Consider the following 26,987-nt stretch of genomic DNA (forward strand, 5'->3'; position numbering starts at 1 on the left):
TTAATGTTATCTTAACAGTTATAATAACCTTAACATTTATAACTAATAAAAGTAAAAAAAAAAACAATGAAATACATAAATACACATAATACACTTTTTAATTTTTTTTTGGTTATGAACTTAAACAATCCTTGCATTTGATTGTTAGAAAGTAACTTTTGATATCTGTGTATTTTTGGATTAATCTGCATGATACAAGAGAAGTTTAATTTTACATTCATACAGCTATTATAAATAGACAATTACAAAAGAAAACAGCAAGGTAACAGGACAGAGGACCCTGGAAGCAAATAAATGGGCCTTATGAATAAAAACATTTGCCAACTAATAGCAAATTATTTTTAAGAAATCCCTTCCAGGTTTGCTCGATCACCTAGGTTTTCCCATGCTAGTCTATGTTCTCAAGTCTTGGGAGAGCTTCAAGAAATTGGACCCAAAGAGAGTAAAAAAGCTTTGAAAAGGCGAGCCTACATAAAGTGGGAATATTTGAGGGACTACTGGTGGTCAGATAGTTCTGATTGATTCTTGGAATTTAGCTATCCCAACCTCAGAATGGAACCTGGGAGTTTGAGAAATCAAAGTTCAGTTCTGACTTCCAATATCGCAAACATTTTGTTAATGGCCGTGGGTTGGATTGGTTGATCTATATGGTCTTCATTGACAAGTATAGCATCAGTTCAGCCAATTCAGCTGGTAGACAGAACTTGAAATGGAAAATATTAGTTAAATAAATTATAAAGATATTTTTTTTTGCATGGTTATTTTTTGGCTTGATTTGGCCCTTTTTCTGAATGGATATGGGGTACCATGTACTCCTGTACTCATTCCCCAAGGTGAGGAGGCAGATAGGGGGCTCCTTAATTTATATGGCCCTGGACATGCTTGCTGCCCCCCATACTATCCAGGAAGGTCCCAAGCCTATAAAAAAAGAGGGTCCCAAAGTGATTCAAGGACCAATTCTTAAGGTTTAAGGTAGCATCACCAAGCCTCGTGATAGAATTTTTTTGGTATAATTCAGAAAAGGGATGTAGTGGACGCTGAAAAGAGTGAAAAGGCTTTTTATTATGCAGGAAACATAACAAACATAGTCATATGACTTTAACACAGTCTAAGGTCAATTTTCGAGGGAAGCCAATTACCTAGCTGCCTCAACAGATAATGTCCTGTACAAAATTGGAACCTGGGACCTAGTGCTACAAAGGCCAGAGCACTAACCTCTGAGCCACCGTTCTGCCTGTAGACTGTTTTGCTAAAATGTAAAAATGGTGGTGTCTACTGGCTTCTACTCTTGTATGATAGACTCCAGACCTAACTGTTATAATTTATTTTTATTTCCTTTAGATCTTTCAATTTTATTCCTATTATTCATTTCTTACACTCCTATCTTACTATCTAATTTACACCGATAAATGCTCATTTTTAACTATGTCTCTATGATAAATTCGCATTTTATCAGAATTTTTAAGTGTGCTTTAAATGTGCTGAAATTGATGAACAACAATAAACAGATGATGACAGCACATACTATAACTTTTTTGTATGATGGGTTGATTGGGTTTGTGGGTATGGTGTTTTATGGTAAGATATGTTGTATGGTAAATATTGGGTTTTTGACTCTGCTTCCATGTTAAAGAATGAGTTGACTTTCTCCAGCTTGTGTTCCTAGTAGATGTAGATGTTTTTCCTTACCCTCAAATCAGCTAAAACATTGGAACATACAACAGTGAAATAAGTTTTGTTTTGTTGCTATGGGTTCCTCTTGATTGTCAATGTCAATTTTTATCTTCACACTCTTGATAGATGACCATTCTGTGATGTTTGCTCCCACATTGCCACCTATTTAATCATTGACAGCTGCCATTAGGTCTCTACATTACTATGGACAGTATTGCACTGTTCTTGTGTAGATGAGGAGCCTTACATAAAGACAGCTGTTGACAGTGATTTTTAAAAGAACTACAAGGACAGTGCTGGAGGAAGCATACAGGTTTACGTGATTAATATGCATACACATGTGTGATAGATTTCATATCTTCATCTTTATATCCAATGGGCCTGATCTATGAAAGTTCTCCAAGACTGGGGAAGATACACTTTCATCAGTGAAACCGGCAAACCTAGAATGGAGTTTTTAAAGGCAATTTGCTAGTTGTTAGAAATTGTTTTCAATCTTGGGCCAGATGCATTCCAGGTTTGCTGGATACCACCCTGGTTCCCCAGGATAGTCTATCTTCTCCACTTTTGGAGAGCTTTAATCCTGGCTAACAATTTTACCCTCCCATAGAACACATAGGTAATCAGGAGATAATTATTACTAAAAATTGTGCTTGGACATTTATTAAAAAGAATTTTAGTTTATCATTGGTTACATCAGATGGTTTGATGAGGTGCTTTAACACCTTTACATTTGTTTTTTGCCTTGATAGAACAGCTAATAGATAAACCAGGTACCTGACACACTCACAAAACCATGAGTCTGTTCTCATTACCTACACAACACCATGAAGATTGACAATACAGATTCCATAATCAGATCAGTAAAGGTTACCATTACATCGTAGAAGCAAATGTTTCTGAATGGCTATCACATTATGATGATGATTAGGAGTGACTACACATGAAAGGCAAGAATTGACCAGAAAGCACTAGAGGAATGAGACACAATAACCAGAGAACACTTTTCCAAGGAAAGAGCATCAACAAGGTACACACTTAGCCCACCCCACTCTATAATGTAAATAATCTGATCTTGGAATACATATTTGCTTACTAGTTTGAAGTTTAGAGATGATCTAAAAGAGTCTCTCCACACATTCTTCATATAAAAAAAGTATGTGTCAGAGCAAAATTGAGTGCTGTTCCTCTTTGCAGTTGCCACCCACCCATTGTGAAATGTATGGTCTCAATAAAATCAAGTTGGTGTGGAGTACTCAGTTTGTGCACATTATGGTTTTGGTATAGTTGAAGTGTTTGCTGAATATAATTATTTGTTCATTAGTGGGTTGAACTGAATTAAAATTGTTTTGGATCAGTAATACCTGGCCATTATACATCCAATAAATGCTTAGCGGGTATCTTTACAACAACCTATACTTTGCCCGTTAAGCACAAAGTAATAGCTAAAGAAGATATCCTGAACTTTCTGGTTTACTAAAGCATGTTGCCCTCTCCCCATTCTCTCATGTGGCAGCTTATTCCTAGATTTTCAGTTTGGAAGCCTAAAGAAAAAATAGGAGAGCAAGAAGAAGGTGTGTATGTGCAGCTGGGGATGGTGGTCTTAAAGATACCCTGCAGGATTGTCCTGCATGGGTGAAGCACCATGCATGTTAGAGTATTAAATAATACTAAATAATAATAAAAATATTCTAAACAGACAGTAGAATCATGAGACAATATGGTCTCACTGACCTCCAAAGCTATTTGCATTGTGGAGAAAATAATCTTTAGAATATATGACAGATGCACGGAAATCACTATTTTTGGAACTTTGGAAGCAGAATCTTGTCAGCCCTCTTTCTAATATTAGGCCTGCAACTTGTGCTATGTATATCCTCTTGGGCAGAGGTGCACATCAAAAGGTTGAACAAGGCTGAAAAACAGCTCATTCCAAACCTGTGATACCAGTCACTGCCAAAGGTTTACAAGGTGTTTTCCCATAATGAGCTGGGTGGACTCACAAAAGGTATTGATGATCAGATAGTAATATAACCTCAGGTCTTCCTGGCCTAGTCTGATAGTTGTCTACTATTAGCCTTTACCTGTGACCTGTAATATTTCTGTATCTGCTCTGCCTCCCAACCTTTGGTTTTGGCTTCTGTCCTTCATTTGGCTTTTGATCGTCCACTTTGGCTCACAACCTTGTTATAGTTCTCCAAACCTGGCTTCAGCTTCTGACCTTGTCCTGGCTCCTAATTCCTGGCTAGACTTGTGGTTCCCTGGTCCCTGTCTGCCTTCTGTCATTGTTGGAAACTTTACAGATCTTTACGGATGAATTACTTCACTGTACAAGCAGCTAAATATGTTATTAATCTAAAGATCTTTTACTACTTGTTAAGAATGTATAAATACTGTAATGTCTATAAGTCTTGAATCAGGCTCACTTTAAGGTGTTTGCCTGGAATAGCAGCCATACCAATATGGTACATTTCCCATTCTCACAAAAAAAATTAAAAAAATAAATACAACTACAATTAACATACAATTTCTTCTGTAAAACAATTTGTATATTTTTAAACATTTTATATTTACGCTTTATATTATTTGAAAAATATATTAGATTTAAAGTTGTTCTTTACTTCTATTTATAATATTTGATATTGAGGCAAGGCATAATGTAGATAATAACCTATCCAAATTCCTTTTTTTCTTGCTTGGCTAAATAAAAGTAAAACATCTAATTAGTTGCCATGGGCAATTTCTCTTTGCATTATCTCTTCACCGATTTGTAAAGTTGTATTTAACAATAAATCAGTATTATTTGTCCCTTTTAGTTTGGCAAATAAATAATTGAAAGCACTTTCAGGCTAAAAGTACAAAAGAAAAAGAAAAATGTTTGTCCTCTCAAAAATCCTGTTAGCTGCTAACTTATAGTGCCTTCTACCTGTACTGGACTGTTACCAGTTGACATTGCTCCTAGAATAGGAGTCCTTATACACATCGTGTCCTAGGATATCAGTGCTGCTTCTCCTTAGATCAGCGTCTGGGACGGTCCTCTGGCCGTTTCATCCCCCAGCGGGGTCCTTCTCGGTTGGCGACCGCTGATCTAAGGAGAAACAGCAATAATCCTATTCTGGGAGCAAACTAAAGGAGACAAATATTATTCATTTATTGTTAAATACAGGAAAAGGACCCCCCTGGGGGGGGCTGCACCAGCCAGAGCCGTGGACCATGTCTTCTGTACGGATTGTAGGCGGGTGTTGTCCCTGGACAGGCTCAGACCTGCGATTGGAGAGTGGGCCAGTTCTGGCATTATGACGTCACTCCGGGGAAAGTGTCTTCCCCTTTGAGTGTCACACGACTCCCCGCACAGATACTGTCCGCAGTCTGTGAAATGAGTTGTCAGTGACGCCCACTGCCCTAGATACAGCACGGTGATTGAACATTGTCATCCTAGGATAGGATGTGTGCTACTGATAGGATGACCATTTAAAATAAAGGTTTAGATATCCTACAAAATGTATGTCTGGTAAAATTATTATTAGTAAATATGCATGTACTGCAGAGATGTACTTAGAATTACAAAGATTTTTTTGCCCAGACATTCTCTTTAAATTTTTGAACATTAATAAAATTTATATTTCTTTACATAATGGCCATAGAAGCCTCAATCTTCTTTCACATTAATAATAAATAAAAGCCAGTGACTATGAAGTCATGTGTACAACCCCTACAATCCAGTCACAGCTGAAAAAATAATAGAAGAGATGAAATTACCTTTCAAACTATGAAAGCTGTAATGAAATATTTTACAAATTGGATATTGATTCAGGATTCTCTTTGCAATACTTAATTTATGCCTGTGGGTTATGTCAGATACTGACTTTTTTAATTGCTTAATAATAACTTACTGCAAGTAGTCCATATCAAATTCCAACATAATCAGGACAATATAAAGATTTTGTTAAACGAATGTAAAATAGTAAAATATTTTTTCAATTCAATCAAGAAAAGTGAAAACACCTTCAGTGGGAGAGCAATGCCTAATGGTGATGCTTCCAAATATTGGTGCAACGTACTCCAAGACTGCATTTGAAATCCTTAGTTTTTTAAGTTTGTCCTTTTTTGGCATTCTTAGCTAAATAAAGTTACCAGCTAGTGTTTTGAGAATGCTACAGCTGGTTCCACTTGTCTGACTGTTTGATATGTAAGATGGGACAGTGAACTGGTGAACATTTTAATTTGTTTGAAGGTGATTTCCTTTTTTTTCCTGATAGTGAACATACCCTGTAAACACTGAACAATAACACTAAAATCCTGTATTTTTTTTCAAGATCTCCTTAGTTCATTCATAGCTGCACATTGTAAACGTTTTCTTTTTACATATGCCACAATTTAACTGTACATGAAATATCTTTTTAAATGTCTTTTTAAAATTCTCATTGCACAGAGGGTAAATAAGAGGGTTCAGTGTTGAATTAATGTAACCAAGCCAAATAGTAAACATGTGAAAATTGTGGTTAAAGCAGTCTTGGCAAAATGCTATGACCATAAAAAGAACAAAGTATGGGATCCAACACAACATAAATGCTGCCATAATAAAACCCAATTGTTTTGCAGCCTTTCTTTCTCTGTTCATATGAAGTCCTTGAAAGTTCTGCTTGGAATGTGTGCGGAACCTCTGCCAGGTATGTTTGAGATAGCTAAGGTTCCCAGAGACTTGGGTTTCAGATCCTTCAACCGTCTCTATGTTGTTGTCTTCCACTTGACTTGTCTCTAAAATACAAGAACCTGCGTCAACGAATGTATGGTCCTCAGACAAATCTGTTACATCTAGGTTATCTGGACACTGGTCTCTTGTTTTTTTTCTGTTAACTTTAACATAGTTTCGACACTCTTCTGGGTGGGCCTGTATTATAGCAAGAGGAAAACAGTGCAACTTCACAACTTTATTGTCACATGAATTGTATCCCTGTTGACCATCATAATCTTCTATTTGAAAATGTTCTCGAGAGCTTTTCTGTTGTGTAAAAACATTGGAAACTGTGGTGTAATGACTGTGAAACTTTGTTTCAGGAACCATAAGATTATCATTAGGACACTGACGACTTACACAGTCTTTTGATTTATTGAGTACCTTCACGTTCCGTACAAATTTACTGCCATAAAACAGTTGAAAGGAACCATTAATGAGCTGTCGATGTTGGTAGTGTTCCCTTACAGCCTTGTAAATCTTGGCATAAAACCATAACATTAGCAAAGAAGGAATATAAAAATTAAATATGGCAGTGAGAACTTTAAACCAAGTCACTTTGTGAAACTCTGTTTCACACATATATTCAGGAACTGTCCGTACGCCAGCATTTGCAAAGACATGCCAACCCAAAATTGGAATAACCCAGGTCAAGGACAAGAGCCATGCCCCTGATATCATTACAGAGGCTCGGGTCTTTGTCCGATATTTTAGGTATTGAAGTGGCTGCTGGATCGAACGATAACGATCAATGCACAAAATAAAAAGACTGAATATGGAGGCTGTACTAGCAACATAATCCATAGACAACCAAAATAGACATGTCGGTCTTCCAAGAATCCACTCATTATTTATGAGATATACAATGTTCAAAGGCATTACAGCCACTCCAACAATAAGATCTGCAATAGACAAGCTGACAATATACAGGTTTCCAACTGTATGAAGTTTGCGTTCTGTTTTCACTGCATACAACACTAGAATGTTCATGACGACTGTAAAAAATGATATGGTGCCTAGAACCAGGCCTAAGCTTGCAGAGTGGATCTCAGTGATATTCTTTGTTATGCTCAGGTTATTATTCAGCATCATTCCCAAGCGTGTTGAGATGGAGACACAATGGCTTCCGTCTCCTAATGAGGTGCGTCAGAGATGGAAGATGAACTGTTCTGAATTCTTCTCATGATCTGTAAAACAAATGAAAAGTCAATGAAGCATTGTTTTGTCCAGAATTTCAACACAATGAAAAATTAAAACAGCATGAACATTTGTTTTAACAAGATCCTGATTACAATATCTGCTCAGAACACAGCTGACATAATGGAATTGTAAAGTGATCAAAACTGAGAAGTAATAATGTAAATGTAAAGATTTGCATACACAAGGAATTCCCATTTTTTTCCAAATGGTTAAGTCCCCAAAGGACCTTTATTTAGACCTTGTATATGCTTATTGAAAGTTCACGGCTCCTACAGATAAGTGGGGAACTACAACGATGGTTTTCTCTGCTCGGTCAACAGAAAACAATAATAATACCTTATGTTGATTTAAGCTTAACTCTAGGCAAAATAGCTGAATACAAATACATATAGTGCAAAAGAGATCTGTTAGGAACTATCAGTGCCACTTTCCTCCATTTTACACCATCTCATTTTTTTTTTTAGCTGCTTCTCCTTCGCCCAGAACATAATCTGTCTAGAGCAGTGGTCCCCAACCTTTTGCAGCTCGCGGACCACTGAATCTAGTTTTGTGTCATTTAAAGGGGAAGAAACTTCCCTCTGAGTGATGTCATAATGCCAGAACCCCCCACTCTCCCATCGCAGGTCTGAGCCTGTCCAGAGACACAACCCGCCCACTGCCTTTAGCCTTCAAATCGTAGTCTGAGTCTAAGTCCAGAGACACAACCCACTGCCCTGAGCCTGCGATCCGTACGGGAGATGTGGTCCTGGCCTGTGCGCCCCCCTAAGTGGGGCCCTTCTCCTGACCCCACTGAGGGTGCACTGTCAAGTGCCGTGGACCACAGCTGGTATCCGTGCTCTTGCGGCTAACCTGTCAGAAGGCCGCGGCCCACTAGTGTGCCACAGACCAGGGGTTAGGGACCTCTGGCCTAGAGAACTGCAGGAGGCAAATACCAATTTGAACTCTTACACAGCATACATTTAAAAAATACATTTAATGATGTAATCATAAATTTGGTGATTAATTTATTTGTGTCTTATATCTGACTTGAGTTATTTTTTATAAAGATGCCAATTACATTCCAATATATACTGATGGTTCAGTACCTTATTAAAACATAAGATTTCCTACTGCGATTACATATGTTTCAACACAGGAGAATTGTTTTCTCACTTTTCATCCATCCTAGAATGGGAACAAGCGCACCACACCTAAATGTTATTAATACCATTTTGTAAACCCCTAGCAAAGAGCCGAGGGTCTTTTGAAGAGGATACTGCACACTTCCTGGGATCGTAAAGGAACAGAAATAGGTAAGTATTAGATTTCAGGGGAAGGGATGCTAGGTAAAGGTGTTATGTCACTGCCTGTCTGAAGTGAAACTCGTATTGTCTTTTCTTTGGCAAGGTCTACAACTCAGTGGACCAACAAGAGGGGACAGTTGGAAAATATTTGTTCCTGTGAGATGGTTTACAGGTGTGTGGGATGTCTGGAAATGGGCTTTGCCATTGACGTAATGACGATGATGATGGGAAGATGTGTTTTTACAGGAGGGCAGCATAGTGCTGCCTTAACAGCCACCTTAACTAATAAATTGTATTCTAAAATATATTACATTTTGGTATACAGTTAGTAACGTGTAAAGTTTTAGAGTCTAATTGTAATTATCCTCTAATATCTTTGAAACATGTTGCTCACCAAATGCAGGAAAGAGTAAAACTATCTTCTTATAGTGGCTTAATTTCTAATTGAAAAAATTCACATGGAACATTATGCCAGATGATTAGAAAGCAAAAACAATCCTACCTATCTTAAACTACTAATCCATCACCCAGATGTTATGGGGATCAACAAAATCAAACATGACTGAAGTCCAGCCTGGGTGGCTAATACGGTTGCTGTTTAGGTTCAGGATGATTGAAAAAGTGACCTGAACATCTGATATTTGGTTCTGGTAGAAACCAATAAATCTTTTGTTCGCCATTACCTTTTTCTAGCACACAGTGGGCAGTTGCTCATCAGGAACAAAAACCACCCTTTGCGCAGTGGCTGCCTGCTATAAGGTGTTGCAGCTTTTGCATTACTTGCCAGTAAACTTTGTTTGAATAAATATTCAGAACAAAGAATTGCTTAGTTAGGCTGTACAGACCTTAACAAAATTAGGGCAAATTCATGCAACACTAATGGTTATGCTCCTAATCGCCACCCTGGGACAGCAAGTGTGTTATTCACAGTATTACTAGGTGAAAATTAAAGGAACAAAGTTTGAAGTAGGAATGCAGCCACCTCATCTAAAGACTGGTAAACTGCAATAAACTACACTTATATTTTTGGGTTAATATTACACAGTATTTATATAGTGACAGCATATTACACTTTACAAACTGCATAGTCATGTCACTAGCTGTCCCACAAAGGGTCCACAAACTAATGTCCTTACCTCAGTTATATGTCTTTATTACAGTCTAAGATGAATTTTGGGGGGATACCAATTGACCTAACTGCATGTTTTTGGAATGTGGGAGGAAACCCATGCAAACACGGGGAGAACCTGCAAACTCCATGCAGATAGTGTCCTGGCTGAGATTTGAACCTGGGACCCAGCACTGCAAAGACCACTGAGCCACCATGCTGCCCAGGTTTGCTTTAAGGACTCTCCTAAACTCTTTTCATACAGGATACTGCAGGAAAAAACAGTTCCAAAGCTGGCCTTTTAAGCAATCAATATTTGGAATGTATGAGCCTTTTATGTTAGCAGACGTATTTCTGTCATATCGTAGAAGTCTCAGATTTTTTCTGGTGTAAAAATAACCTGATCGTTTACTTTTGATTTTTTTAGCACCCATAAACAGTAATGGCCTGGTTCCTGCCAAATTAAACTGTCCAGATTGATTTGTGGTCTCTGATAAACACTACACTTTAGTTAGTAAATTATGGAAAAGGACATAAGCTTGTGGTTTTTCTTATTAAGTATTTTGATACTGTACTTAAGCAACTATCAAGCAAAGGAACACATGCAATGTGCTAATAGCAGGGCTTTGACTCTGTTGGTTCCTAAACTGGAAACAGAATGGAGCCAGAACTGATAAAAGCCCCAGTACAGGCTACTATTAGGCCTAACCATGTAGTAAGGACCCTCCATGTACAGCATGGATTAAATGGTCATTAGGTTAGAGGGGATAGTTAGTATATATGTTTGCTCTTGCTGTCCAAAGCTCTGAGCAGGACAGTTATATGACTACTTTTTTGTGGATATCCCCATGTGTCACTCCATATGTTTTGGGGTATTACAGCTACCTTACAGCTACTACAGGGTGGATAAGCTCTTCTAAATTTCTAAAATTACTTCTTAGCAGGGCAACTAGTTCTTGTTCATTGCTGGTTTATATCTTAGTTTAATGATTTCACAGTTCCGCTTGAGGCTGTGGGGTTGGGATTCAATGAGACTTTAGGACATCTACCCTTCAGAGGTCCTGGGGAAATTTATTTATGGTACTGTTCTAAGCAATTCACCATTAGGTCATGGCAAATAATTACACAGATGAGATCTGCCTCTCCTTTAACAATGATATCAGGGAATCTTTCACTATATGGCCATTTTGGCTGCAAACAGGCTGACAGAGCAAATCCTCTGATAGGCTACCTCCATAAAATACAGACTGAAAAATGTCAAAGAAAACATTCCCAATCCTTTATATATATACATTTTTTTTCTATATCAAAACCCTATTGCTCTCTATCCTCAATGCGGGCCCCTGATGATCCTTCACTGTATATATTATATATACTGGTTAAAGGACTAATGGATGATGCATGCCTCAGATGACCAAGGGTTCCATGTGGAAATTACTTTGTGAATAGTTGTTGTTCACATAAAATGTGTTGTTTCAAGATGCACGTAGCTGTTGTCTGTCACCTTCAGAAAGGTGTATTTAAAACATTTGTTTGCAGAATAAAAACAACTCCATAACGGATCATTCGTCCATATTTCAATCAAGAACGTTCAATCATTTCAATTCCATTTTCAAGCAATGAGAAATTGAAATGGTGACAGACCATGCTCCATCTCAAAATATGTTTTATCTTTAGATTCACTCCAACCTTACAATGTTACCATAGTTATAGAATGGAAGGATTATAAGTCTTTTTTAAGCAGGTACAGAACAGTAAGATAATATTCCTTAAACACAAGGTTTCTATAGTGTCGAAGAAAAACAAAATTGTTATTTCACTGTCATTGTTGACCCGAGATTCAAGAAAGTGATTGATAGAGGATAATATACATTCTCAAGGGGATTCAGATGTCTGAAATCTCATCTAGGACCTTTTCCTTTAACCTTCTGGAAACATCTGAATTATACTGTAGAGTAGCATTAGTACATGAGAACCACAAAAGTTAATCTGAAAAAGTCATACTAATATTTCCCCACAGGACCCAACTTCCAGTAAAATCAAATTCCCACAACGTGGTGCAAGGATCAGTTCCTGTCGTGGCTTTCTACTTCAATGAAATGTAACTAAACCGGGTCAAATGAACCTTTCTGGATATCACTCTTGAGAATTTTGAGGCAAAAACATTTAATGTTTACTAATGACCAGCTGTGGAACATAAACTGCATAGGAAGCTTATCTATAGTCAGCTTTTTTATGTGACAAAATCCGTGATTCATTAAACTGTTGTGGTTAGTCACAATTTAATTTTAATTTTTTACAGCTTTCATTTAAAATATTAATTCTACACAATAATAAAGCCATAGTGGTGTGTTACAGCACATGGCACTTTGATTTTCCTAGGTGGTCCAATAAGAGTCAGCAAAGGCAAAGACCCCATGCTGTACCCCCAGTCAATGCCAATCAGAAAGCATTGAAGCAGAAAATAACTCTGACTTTTATTCTATTCACAACAGAGAAGTCAAGATGTGGTGCTAGGATTTCTGTTTGAATAACGATAAGCGTTAAAAAAATAGAGATATTGAATGAATTGGCCCCTAAGGCTTCACACTTTAATATAAAACTATTACATACTGTGTTAGATGGCTATATACCATTTAATCTCACTAATAAATATAACACCTGCGATGAAGAATAATTTTCTGCTATTTTTCTAATAAAGTTTGAATGGGAATGTAACTCTACCCCACGCCACTTTAGGCTTTATTGTAAAACTAAAAGAAACTTTTTTTTCTAGCTATGGATACAGTAAGAGTATAAAATCACTGTCAAAAAAATCATGTAACTGTCCTGAATTAACATTATCACTAGGAATAAGTCCTAAATTTTGAGTCGTCACTAGAAGAGGAACAGAGAGAAAAAGAAGAGGGATCACCCTCACACTGGAAATATATCCTCGTATTCCTGTTAAGAAATAAAACCTTTCCATAAAGTTTAATGCTAATATCCATCATAAAAATTAAAAAAAAACATATTGGATTTGGATGTAGTGCTAGTGAGAAAATGCTTACGGAAGATTCCTTTTGATTAGCACTGTGGTAGTTAAATATATCCAGCAACAGAGAATTGACTCCCTATCATCATGCTGAATTTATTTTATGATTATTATATGATTAGGATATATGATTACCTTTACCATATTACCAAAAACATTAGCCCATGATTGCCTAATTCTAATACATACATGCCACACCCCAGTATATACAAATACCAAAGGAGACCAAGAAAAAAAGGGAGACTGTTAAGGCATCCAATTCAAAACCATGATGTACCCAATTACAAAAATCAATAAAACATATTTTTATTGAACAATGATGTAAAAACCATCAATCTTATATATGAATTGTAATTTTTTTAAAAGTCTCAAATGTTGTTCATTTAATGCATTTTGTGGATCACAGTACGCTTTTTCAGGAATCAATGAAACATATAATACCCCCTGAATGTAATAGGTAAACTGGGAAGACTCCCCTAAAGACACACAGCTTTGGGAAAAGATAACTGTGCAGTGATATCATTTAAGAGAACCTTTTTGGAGTGGATTTACTCAAACACATTGCGAGATACGGGTTTGGATTCAGTTTCCTCAGGTCAAGGCTAGGGGGGCCCTTGGGGTTGGCCTCTTCTCTTGTTGGGGCCCTGCACTTTTGCTGTTTCACAAGCTATATTTGAAAGAACAGTCCCAGTTTGCCTATAATGTCTGGAGGGTATTATATATCATTGATTCATGAATAAGTGGACTGTGATCCGCAAAATGCATTGAATAAACATTTGTAAACATACAATAAAATTACAATTCTATGTATATTATTAATATTTTAAGGTTGTTTTTTTACATAATTGTTCAATAAAAAACATATTTTATTGATTAGTTTAATTGTGTACATTTTGTTTATGAATTGGATGCCTTAAAAGTCCCGCTTTTTTCTTTGTCTCCTTTGGTACTTCTAATACATACATATAACATTAATTTTGTTGTATACTTTTATTCATTTGTAAAAGTGGTTTAGCTTAATCATAAGAGAATGTTTGCTCTGAATTATCCAGTTACAAACATTCTACCCTTTGTTTGACCACATAGAAACCAGAATCAAATATTTACTTATACAAGAGTCACATTATTTATCTAGCCACTATAAACGGAATGATGGCGTCTTCATCTTATTATAGCATCGGAGTTCTGTGTATCTTGAAGTTATCATCTGGTGTGATAGGCTTAGTGAAAAAGCATTTTGCACAGTGAGGAGTAGGATGAAATGGATCTTTAAGTAGGCTGGGAAATGATTAGCGGTACTGAAATGACGAGCAGGTCTGTGCACTTTTGAGAATTTATAGTGAGATGGACACACTGTGACTGAATAGGATCTAGATAATGTACTTAGGCTGATACCTGTGTGGATAATGCTGACTGTTACAGATTATGCAATGTATTGTATTACTTAATATGTATTATTCCTAGAAGAACAAAGTACATGTCCAGGTTATGGAAAGATTGTTAAAGCGGAACTGGGGTGTGAAAATGGAAATTGAGCAGCAAGGTCTCCTATTGTAGGAAATAAATACAAGGTCCCTTCCATAATAAAGGCTTATTATGTAAATCAGACAGGACACCTAGACTATGTGCTTACCCTTTTCTATGCCTGAGACAGAAGCTACATTTGCTTCATGGTTGGTCTGGCCTTGTTTACTCTCCATGGCTTAGTGTAATGTAACTCATGCATGGCCAGTCAAGCTTGCTAAAGACCATAAATTACCACAAAAAGTAGGCCTAAAAGAAGATGCCAACATTTGTGCGGAAATCTCTGGAATATAGATTAGTATAGGCAGAGTTAAGTTCCCTTTATTTAAACCATAACTAAAAGCAAAATGTAACAAAAGATAAAGATGAAACAAATGATTAATGTCATACTCATAGGGATTGTGATATTGAACAAGGAAGACCTGAAATGGATGCAGTGGAATATCACCAACACTCCCACCAAAGAATAGGGCCAACCTTGTTCATACAGAAAAAAGAACTGTGAATTATGAATGTAAAACTCACCAAGTAAGAACCAAGCTTTGTTTACAACAGGCATGGGCAAACTACAGCCCAATAGAGATGTTTCTCCAGCCCTTTGGGTGTTCTGCAGCTCTGGCCGGTGCCACCCCGAGCAGGGTCAGGCAAAGGACCACAACGGAGGTCGCACCAGCCAGAGCCACAGAACACGTCCCTGGATCTGAGCCTGTGATGGGAGAGTGGGCAGGCTGTGTCACTGTACATACCTGCCCACTCTCCCATCACAGGCTCAGATCTGCCATGGGAAAGTGGGCAGGGTGACATCACGTTCAAGGGCGCCATGATGGCATAACCACCTTATATTATTTAAAATAAATATTATTTTCACCTAGTGAGTCTACCAGTAACACACTTACAGTCTTGGAATGACAATGTTCACTCTCTCTTTTGTATTAGGACAGATAAAACTAGATATTTTGAAACCCCCTCCTGTTCTCCTGTTATCCCTGTCTGTTCTTTAGCAGACAAAAGGAGACTAAAATAAGAGAAGTTTGTAATTAGGGTTTACTAAATTATTAAATTTCTAATTTCCCCTTTAAAAGTTGCACTGGGTTTGAGTTCCCATGTTATAATTGGCTTTCACTTGTATATCACAAATGACAGACTGTACATAACCTGCCCACTCTCCCACCACAGGCTCAGATCTGCCATGGGAGAGTGGGCAGGGTTATGACATCATGACATCACGTTCAAGGGCGCCATGATGGCATAACCACCTTATATTATTTAAAATAAATATTATTTTCACCTAGTGAGTCTACCAGTAACACATTTCCAGTCTTGGAATGACAATGTTCACTCTCTCATTTGTATTAGGACAGATAAAACTAGATATTTTGAAACCCCCTCCTGTTCTCCATAATAGAGAGGTGTGGTTCTGTAGTTCTTAAAGATAGCAGACAACCATGTAATCTCAGCCAGGACACTGCACGGAGTTTGCAGGTTCCCCCTGTGTTTGTGTGGGTTTCCTCCGGGTACTCCGGTTTCCTCCCACATTCCACAAACATGCACTTAGGTTAATTGGCTTCCCCACAAAATTGACCTTAGACTATAATAAAGACGTATAACTATGGTAGGGATATTACATTGTGAGTTCCTTTGAGGGACAGTTAGTGACATGACTATGGACTTTGTACAGCGCTGCATAATATGTCGGCACTATATAAATGCTGGATAATAATAACAATCATTACAGAAAGTGTTTTTTCTCAGAAGATTTATGGCAAGAACATTAGATATTTTTTGAACCTATAAAAGGGATGTATGAAACACTTTCAGTTATGTTTTAAGCAGACAAAAGGAGACTAAAATAAGAGAAGTTTGTAATTAGGGTTTATCAAATTATTAAATTTCTAATTTCCCCTTTAAAAGTTGCACTGGGTTTGAGTTCCCATGTTATAATTGGCTTTCACTTGTATATCACAAATGACAGATGAAATGTGGTAAGTTGCTGTTGCCAACTTTTTATCTAGTTGCTGAAAATAATGACTCCATCGTATATTATTGTACAGTAAATTATACTACATGTACTATAATCACATATTTCATAATAATTTAACTTACTTAGCATAACAAATCCATTTTGATGTGTTTAACATTTCACGGTATTTACATGCCTGGCACACAATATTATATACATACTGGATTTTTTGGCTGGCTTGACAATAATGGAATGGTTACAGATAATGAGATGTGTTATAAATAATTAATGCTAAACAACACTGTCGGTAGTACATTGATTTATCACAGTGCTAGTGTAAAACAGCAAATAAACATATTACAAACTGTTTTTTAAACTAGTAGAAAATAGAAACTGTAGATGCAAGCAGCCCAGTATAGTGCTTTTTATTTACCATCCTCAGAGACCACCAACAGTGCAGGATTTCCATTCTTTGTGGTGCAAGCTTAAATGTGTCCTAAATAATTTACTTTATTAGCTCTCCAAGGCTGGAAGACTATCATGGTAGAACATGGGTGATCCACGATGATTTTTATGAAATCACCCAGCTTCTTCCATGCTCATCTATCTCCTCCAGTCTTGGAGAACTTTAATAAATGAGGTCCTATATCGTTATGTTGAATATGTCAGCACTTAATAAATTAAATAATTATCAAAATTAATTGATTTTTATAAATAACCCTCTGCAACCCTAGCACTGGTGCATTTGACATTTTAAAATACTGTATGTAAGTATGGACCTGCAAGGTGTGGGTTAGGTGAAGTGTAGGAGTTAGGTGAAAGGTGGAATTTTTAGGGAATGAGGCTGATTGGGATTGAAATTAAAGTGTTTGTGTAAACTAAAGAACCCCCTAATGTTTAAAAAAATGTCAATAGGGTAAAAAGAAAATGTACTAATTATCTATATTTTTTTACTTGTTAATACATTTTGTATTTTGTAACGCCTGGTGTACAAAAACATTACATATATTAATATTTTGGAAGTAAAAATGATGAAAATAGAAGCCATAAATATAGTGATGGGATTTAGAGCAGAAATGACAATTAACTGAGGTTTAATGTTTTTTATTTTATCTCTCCAACAGTTTTTTTAATAAATGTAGCTGCACTCAGGGTGAATGTTTATTATTTAGAAGTGGTTTATTTAAATACAGGTTAAGGTTGCTTTAATACATGTTTAGAAGTAAAATACTGATTGACCTCCATTACCCTGTAGATTTGCCTAACATGTAGGTAGGTTGCTGATGGATGCAATGGTCTTGATTATAAATGACAGTTATTAAACCTTTATTGCATTTTCATCTTGGATATCATAATCTACACCAATAGTTTGACAATTCTAGATATCGATTTAAGCAAGAAGTCCTCTAGATTTACATTAAAGCCTAAATTAATTTCCAGTTTAGTTTAGCCATTCTATATGCAACAAAATGAAAGATGTACAAAGGTTTAGATTTTTTTTCAAGTCCTGGACAGAAAAGTAATTACTATCCAGGAAGAAGCAGTTAAGCAGCGATCTGTCATATACAAGTTTTGCTGACCTGCAACATCTAGTCCTGCAAAGAAAGCACTGCATCCACACAGACAGCAAGCATCTATCACTACAGCTTACTTTACTGAAAAGAAAATGATGTAGGAATCATGGTATTAATTTCATAAATAACACCTAGAACCTAAATAGAAAATTAAAGAAAGGTGCGAAACCATTCTCTTTTTTTAATGTATACAGAGAAAAACATCCACATGGTGAATCATTGCAAAAACCAGGTCTTCCAAGTTATAAGAACAGCTCATAGTAGTTCAAAACTAACTTTTGTTTCATGATAAGGCAGATAGGGCCCAAAATGTAGTATGCTGGAATTGTTCATTCTGCGGTTCTGCAGACAAATTCCAGATAAAAGTTCTATGCAAGTTGCAGCTGCAGAGCTAGATCTCATGTTTATCATTTGGATACTTTTTAAGCATTTGATTTACTTTGGCTACAGGGAACATGCCTGCTGGGAGTTCCTAATGTAAACCCACCTTACCATCAGCCTATGCTTGTGCCACACTATCATAGAAAGCCTTGACTTCATTTGAACAGACTTTGCCATTGGAAGAATTTTATTTCCAGCATGCCATCAACGCTGACATCTCACTTAAACAGAATGCCTCTGTGAGCCTAACCTTCTTATTGGACACCTGGTCCTGGAGCACCAGTGGCACTTTGGGCTGTAGGACTGGCTTTGCAAACCCCCGGCTCAGAAGTCTGAAGAAGGCCACTTTAGCGTGTAGCACAGCTCCTTCAGATGCCATGACAGTCAAGGACCACTAAATATCTTTTTGATGATATTCATGAAGCAGTCATGAGAAAACTCCATTCAGTACAGAATCCTCAAACTCTGAGGTGTGGGGGGCCAATCACTACAAGTATTGCCCACTCCTTTAGCTTCTTAACCTCCCTGGCGGTATTCCTGAGTGTGGCTCGGGGGGAATTTTCTGTACCAAAAGCTGTAACCCCGAGCCACATTTGGGGTGGAATTGCCAGGGAGATTAAAACTCATACCATGTTCCTACTTTTTAGTGGCGCCCCCCCAGCGGTGCCCGCTGTGTCCTCCAGCGATGTCTGGTATCTTCATCTGTGCAAGATGACGATGCCCGGTTGGCATCTGCGCCCCCGGCATGTGAATGTTGGGAACCTGAACAAAGTAGTACCAGCTTTAATTTAAACGACGAATATACTGGATTACTGAATGGGCAGAAATATTGATTTTAACACTGACTTTGGTATACATATGTATTGTCACGTTGCAACTGTTTTACTGTCCCTGTAGCACAGTACAAGAGCCCTTTGGGCCTTCTTGTTCCTTTCCCCCTACAGTCATGTTCTGCAAAATCTTTACAAAACCTCGTCAGGAATATCAATTCCAATATTGCGCCCTTCACAATACAGTGCTGATTGCAAAAGGGACAATGGCTGAATTCCAACAAGCAGCCTCAAGGTAGAAATATAAAAAACCTTTATTTATCCAATCTCATATACATTTATTAACTTTTGACATTTTGAGTTTCAGTTCAAAGCAGTGTTTTTATCCATTCCATTTCCCACACCTATATGTCCCTTATGGACCAGAACAATTTTTACATTTCTACTACAGGCCTGTTAGTCAGTGGTAACTTTGGTATTATTTAAGAATAAACAAATTCATATATTAATTGTTTATTGTAAACAAACTAGGCTTTTTCGGCAGAAAATTTAAATAACCAATGGATAAACTGCAAAGAAGTTGAAATGGATTTTGATCAACATTAGTTTTAAGAAGTAGTATTTTCTTTTTGTAGTACAAAGCAAAAGCAAATATGTCTTCTTTCTATACAAAATAATATTTAAAAAAAAATAGTAACATATATTAATTAGGATAATTTAATTTATTTAGGGCTGATTAGGGTATCCTAAGGTCCAACATGGGGTTAAATAGGAAGATTTTTCCCTACACATATTTTGGAACTGTCCTAGTTTAGTATCGTTCTGGGCGGCTGTTGCTGATATTGTGCAAAGGCTGACAGAAGTGTCGATACGGGATAAACCAGAGCTTGTCTTGCTTCATGTATCAGCAATGTCGAGGAAATGCTATAAAAGGTCGCTGCTGCGACATTTGTTGAATGCAGCCAAGGCTTGCATCCCCCCCCCGCTATGGAGACAAACTGCTCCACCTACTGTGCAGCAATGGTTGACCAGGGTAAATGATATTCAATACATGGAGGAGCTTATGAGTGCAGGAGACCGTTCAGCACGGAGACCTATACGCACCTGGTATTATTGGGACGAATTTAAGACCACTGCAGATTATTTGCGGCTGCTCCGCCCACTACCGTGAGCATACAGCGCCTCCACTGTGCACCAACCCCTACTCCCCCTGCCCCCCCCTCCCCACTACCCTCTTTTCTGTTTTATCCCTATACAGCACCTCCCCCCCTCCTCTTTCTCTCTTTCTCTCCTCTCTTTTTCTATACTCTTTAATAAAAAATCAGCGACCAATGAAACCTAATGGTAGATTGCCTACTGCTATAACGGAAATGTTCTTATGTACGTATACAATTTATTTCTCTTTTCCATTTATCATTACGTGGCATGCTAAATGTTCTCTCGAGTTACTGGATATGACTACTGGATATGATTACTGGATATTTCTGTAAAATTGTATGCCTTTTCACGCTTTTATTTGCTTTTGCCATCTGTATACACTGGTTTGAGTTCTGTAATTGTCTGTTTTTATTGGTTGCTAATAAAAAATAAATATAAAAAAAAAAAAAAAATAGGAAGATATTTCAAATTAGAATACAGTTTTTTTTAATTCTAAAAAATTAAACTCCAGCTGCTGTAGCAAGTAAAATGTTTTTCATACTTACATTCCAAAAAGCATTGATCAGTTTTAACAGACCTATCATCGGAATGTCAACATTATGTAAAAGGGTCACTTTCCATTTTTTTTTTTTTTAATTTGATTTTTTTTCGTTTTTTTTTTCTTGGCAGTGGTAAAAACTCCTAGGATAAGTCTGTTCATATATCCTATGAAGCTCCTCCAGTGCATCCCCAAGATTGGGAACAGCATCAGCAGGGGTTTACCACAAATGTAAAATAAAATAAGTGCTTTTTTTACACCTTATATTGCACATGTGCAGTGCTGAATTGGACGATGTCATGAAGAAAACTTGGAAGAAAGAAGATAGTGGTGTAATACAACAGGGAGCCCGGGAAAGACAGAAGCCAGGAGAGCACAGGATTCCCTGGATGGAGTAAGTAAACAGGTTGACAGCTTTCAACAAGAAAAGGTAAGTAAATTTGATGAGGCTTAAATCACATGAAAGTCTCCTTCATTTCCTAATAGGAACATCTAAGAGGGAAGGAAGCCAAATTAGCTCTTTTGCCTTGGAAAGTAAAATAAAAAAAATAAAATATTAGGATACCAAATAATGTTATGGGTGGTGAGATATCACTATTTATATGTACAATTATTGATGGGCCTTTTAGGATGATAATTAAACTGAGTATGTGGGCTATTTATGGAATTTATACATTATCTAATATCATTCCTTTTGATTTTTAAGATAACTTCTATCTTTGATATAACAATGTGATCCAGCTTGGCAGCCTGGGAGTTGGTGTTCACCCTTTGTGGATGTTCTGTGCCATTTTTTGACAATCATCTCCAGTCAATAAAAGACTTGTAGTGAGTCATATGTTGAAATTATTTATATGCTATTTTATTAAAATGATAAATATATTTATATCATTTTTGTGTTTAAACATTTACTTATACAATGCTTATATACTTCATCTAGATTGTTTATTGTATCCAAAATTCTCATTCCTGAGGAAGCAAATTTAGTTGTTGAAACGCGTCAAATGAAGGCTACTGTCTTCTTCTTGCTCTCTCCTGCTTAAACAATCAGAGAAAGAATCTAGGAGAGAAAGTAAATATGCATGTAATGAGTGTTACTGTACTTGTATTAGAATACATATATGAGATTTTATGAATTTAAAAAATATTCTTATGTATCATCATGCTGTTTATGTTTAATAAAATTATTGAATTTATTTAGATAGCCCTGGAAAGTCCCGCTGTTGTTTAAAAAACTCTATACACTAATATTTGGGACGTGGCTTTGTTTGTTTGAATAAATGTAAGGGGCATTTTAATATTTGTAAGAATATAAAAGACTCATTTGATGTGAATATACTGTTATAATGAATACATCAAGTGGGTAAATGCTAAGTGTATAACGAAGTCTAAAAAGTCAATAATGTTCACTTTTTAAAGAATAACTTTTCATAAATGTTATTCAGGGAACATGAACAGGACAAAAGATTATTGTTCACGCTCAGTAATTCCACCTCTGTCAAGTCTTTACAAACCTAACTGAAAGGATATTGTCACTTGTCAGGGCTGATCTGAGACCTTGCATGGCACTCAGACACAGCTGCTGGATAATCTGACTATATTTTATTGCATCATTGACCTAAATATTAGAATGAATTCTTTAGCTGAAGACACCTTGTACAAGCAATCTAAATGTGTCCAGGACAAATGACTACACAGGTAGTGTCTTCAGCAAATCTTTTTTGCAAAATATGCTATCGCAAATACTCCATATATCAGGAAACACCACCAGGGCTCAGTGACTAATTCTTGAAGAGAACAATATAATAAAGAACAATATAAATCACACATTTCTGAGACAGATATCATTACAATTACTGTTCACTTGTCATAAAAGATGTGTACAGAATCCAAGTTTGCTCTGGGTACTGGAGCTGTACAAGCCAACAACCATTTCCGTGATAAATCCACCCAAAAGAAAACTAATTTTTATGACAAACCAACATTTGGTTGTTTGTGCGCAGAGCTAATTCTTCTCATTTAAGAGTGAGACAGTACTGAACAACCACTGCCTCCATTACCATTTGGCCCCATATACAGGGGTGTATTAGGGTGGGCACGCCGTGACTCACATTTTTCGGGCTCCCTTTTTTTTTATTTTACAAAGAATTCTTTGGTGGTCTGCGGCCGGAACGCCCCCCCGTGGAGTCAGGAGAAGGAGGGGGGGGGGGGGGGGTGCACTGGCCAGAGCTGCGGACCATGTCTCCCGTATTAAATTGCAGTCTCAGGGAGCTCTCTCTGGACACAACCCGCCCACTCTCCCATCGCAGGTCTGAGTGGGCGGGTTCTGGTATCATGATGTCACTATGGGGGAAGTTTCTTCCCCTTTGAGTGACACAGGCAGGGGTGGTGTGGGACTGGCACACACTGTGCCCCCTCTTCTTTTTTTACGACTACACCCCTGCCAATATACAATCCCAAAATTGACTGAATGGTGAAGTGAACTTAAGATACCACCATTGAGGTTGAGATGCTGGGCATATAAAAACACATAGCTCTGCCAGAAATCAAATATATCTTATAACTAGAACTTGTTTAAACTGATCATAGGTATACACATCCAATTAAAAGATTGGTAAACATCTTTACTAAAAAAATGTGAAATTCTTAACATTGGAACTCTTCATTTTATACTTGATTTTATATTATAAAACCAGTTAGCTATGAACAGGACAATTTTCAATAGCAAAGTTAGGGCCACATTTACTAAAGACAAAGAGCACAGCCTGCTGATTTACTGCAAAAATAAATGTAGAAGATACAGCAGTGTAAAACAGGCCAGCAGCAGGACACCTTTAATCATGGATAATATGGTTAACTGGCGAATGTCTTACTTTTACTGTGGGGATAGGGAGGGTGCAGAAAATGTGATATAATATGAGGTGGTTCATTTCGCACACTTCTTTGAAAAAAAAGAAAAAAATGTCTTTAATGATAAGAATGAACAAAGCAGCAAATGTTGTGGGTTGTTTGCCCAAAGAGCTAGCAATCAGAATTAAAGTACAGTTAAATAACCCTAATCTTTTCCTACACAGTTTGTCAGTTTTCCCAATCTTTTCCAGACAACAGATTTCTATATACTCTCATTATGGCTATCCTGTCTCTTCCCCCTTTTATATAGAGAATGGTGGAAATCCTTTTTTAAGGCTTTGCAGTGTTTTGCGGTTCATTAAAAATTTCCCCTAGCTGAATATTCAAATATATTCACTGGGACCTCAAATTTCAAACTATCAGGATTCACATCAAACCCATGGTAATTGTGAACCTGAAACTCGTTCCCAAGGGTAGGGTTGTAAGTCCAAAGTTTACCAAGCATATCCTATTCTGGTTTTAACACTATTTTGAAACGGTTGATCCAGAAAAGAGTTACATTTGCATAACATACTGATTTCTTAGAAGAGTATTGGATTATAACTTGTATGACTCCTGGGTATCATTAACACTGCACACAACTGTACAAATAACCGACTGTGTATGTAAAGTACATACGGAATACAACTACCTTAATATAACCTAGAATATATCATAGCAAAGCATTAAAACAAGACAAAAATCAAAGAAGATGACAACAGTAGTCAGGAACTAAGAATCAGGTGCAGGCACTTCTCTTAATATGATCTCATATAATAAATAGCCCCATTAAGAGAAGGAGGACTATTTCTTTATTGTGCTTGGGAAAAAAGGTTGCACTAGGATCATAAGTTTGATGTTACTGTGACCACTGCTCACATATCATTACTAATCAACTCCCAGGGAGAATAGGAAGTCCACAGTTAATTTCAAGTAATACAAAAAACATGTCATGAAAGAAAATGACTTTACAAAATGTTACACATTACTTCTATGTAGACCTGATATATGATGTGAAGAACAATGAGAACCCAATTAATACCTAATTTTGGAATAAAGACCTAAAGTGAGATAGCCCAGCTATATTTACTGGAATCATTACCAACCATTTTTACCAATAACTACATAGATACCACAATGATTATTTCAAACAATCCATATGGCACAAACATTTCAAAAGTTGAATCTACTAATTATTTAGTTCCCTGCTGTCTCTGTTCTAAGTCATCCATGTTGAACAAGAAATCAGCTAATGAAATCAGAGTTCCTGATCTTCGTAATTGTTGCAGGCTAGTTACTTTGTAACTTTGCTTTTGTCATCTTTTGTGTTTTTGCATCAATAAAAGAGCCAGAATACAAATATGTTTAAAAGGGGAGACTAGAAATAGCTGCCTAAAAATGACTAGCATCAATGTCCTTAAAGTGTGTTTAAAGCAATAACTTTTATGTAGATTTCAGATGGAGTAAGGATTAGTTAAGACCCCTTTCAGTTTTTTCTGTTTGTGTTTTACCAAAAAGACTTCTCTTTGCTTTCTGTCCCATGGTCACATCAGGAATAATGAGATCTATCTAAACCTAGTGGATATCCTCTTTCAGACACCAGAACAATTTACTCATGGGATGATTTTTCTTTTTCTCCTCCTGTTCTGGAGACAATTATAAAATGTTGTGTTTTATATATCACTTTTTGTACTAGAATGGTCAGCAGGATAGTGAGGATAGCAGGGACGTGCTAAAAAAAAAAATCTTTTGAAAAACACTTTGAAGTTTTATATGACACTCACAACAATTACATTACAGAAAAATGTTTTCCTGCAAAAGAAATGAAGTATTAATCTTTCCAGCTGTCTGCATCTTTGTACACCTTTTCAATGAAGAGGAATTGTATGCTAAAGTCTTTCAGGTGTGTCAATATCTTGTTTCCATTGCTCCAAGTGGTTCGTTCTAATGACCTCCATATCCATACTTTGCCCTGTACTGACCATTTTTGGCTGTTGGTTTTCTCCCTACTCTTATTCTTACCTCATCAGTAACCACCCAAAAACAGCCGGGTGGTTGCTGAAAAGTGCCGGGTGGTGCGCCCAGCTAAAAGGAGCTGGGGGGAAGACTGGTTATTCCTGCAAGGGAGGAAAAGCACCCAACAGCCAGAAACAATTTGTCTTTTTTAAGAAGATTCACTACAACTATGTGCAAACATGTGCACAAATTGTTTCCCAATGGGACTGTAGAGAATACAACTAATCCTGCAGTAGAGCGCTGCAGGTCACTACATGTCTGAAATGGCCTTTACTGTCCCTCAGTTCAATGTATCTCCTGTGCACTGCAGTATCTCCCTCTTTGTTAATTGTTTGTTTGTTAAAGTCTGTTAAGAAACTGATAGTTTTGGTCATATCAGTCTCCTGCTGCTGCCAGTGGTTCCTTTCAATACTTCCATGCCACTACTTTGTCCTGTTTTGCCTGTCATTTTCCCTCCCCATTCTCCCTCTGATCTGTTTTTGTTTTCCAAAATGAAAAAGAAAAATCACTTATTTAAGGAACCAACATGCACCAACTAATCCCTCTCTCCTCTTCACTTGCTCTACCTTGAAAATAGAGACTAATGTCTCCAATCAAGTAAAACGGTGGCTTTAAACCTGCACACTTTGGTATCTTGACTGAGCTATATCCTACATTAAACTTAGTAACTAGTTAATCTTTTGAGTCTTTTGTGCCATTGCTTCCATTAATCATTTTAAAAGTCTAGATATAGAGTGTGCCATGGCTTTTGTACTATAGTTCATCTTAGTACTCAAGCAATTTGATGCCTGTGCAGCCTGCAACATGTAATCATCCATCACTGTCCATAACACCCATCTGCTATAAAACTTGCTCAAACCTCTCCAAATCCAAACAAGTCTGTTCGACTCACAGTACAAATAAGACTCGTGCTGTTTTAAGGAAAAATAACTTCAATGTTGATTTCACATTACAGAAAAAACTATTGATGTGAGTTAACTTAAGAAAAAAGAAAAGCTAGAACTAAAACTCCTCCAGGGGGACAAATAAAGCCTTTGTGAAAAAGTCACATTACTACTTTGTTTTTTACACCCAACTGATATTAGTTTTTTAAATATTTTTTAAGATATGCTCAATTAGATTCCTGTAATAATCGGTGAAGAG

The 26,987-nt window shown here is 36.9% G+C and overlaps 1 protein-coding gene across 1 annotated transcript in view; it reads right to left on the reverse strand.

The window, feature by feature from the left end:
• Positions 1–1,535: 1,535 nt before the first annotated feature.
• Positions 1,536–26,987, reverse strand: part of HRH1 (histamine receptor H1) — a 109,106-nt gene continuing 83,654 nt past the window's right edge. The window contains exon 3 of the mRNA XM_072421006.1: positions 1,536–7,596. Coding sequence (XP_072277107.1) covers positions 6,002–7,501 — 1,500 coding nt within the window. The 5' untranslated portion in view covers positions 7,502–7,596 and the 3' untranslated portion in view covers positions 1,536–6,001. The remainder of the gene's footprint in view (positions 7,597–26,987) is intronic.

Source organism: Pyxicephalus adspersus, chromosome 8 (genome assembly GCF_032062135.1).
Source record: "Pyxicephalus adspersus chromosome 8, UCB_Pads_2.0, whole genome shotgun sequence".
Classification (NCBI taxonomy): Eukaryota; Metazoa; Chordata; class Amphibia; order Anura; family Pyxicephalidae; genus Pyxicephalus; species Pyxicephalus adspersus.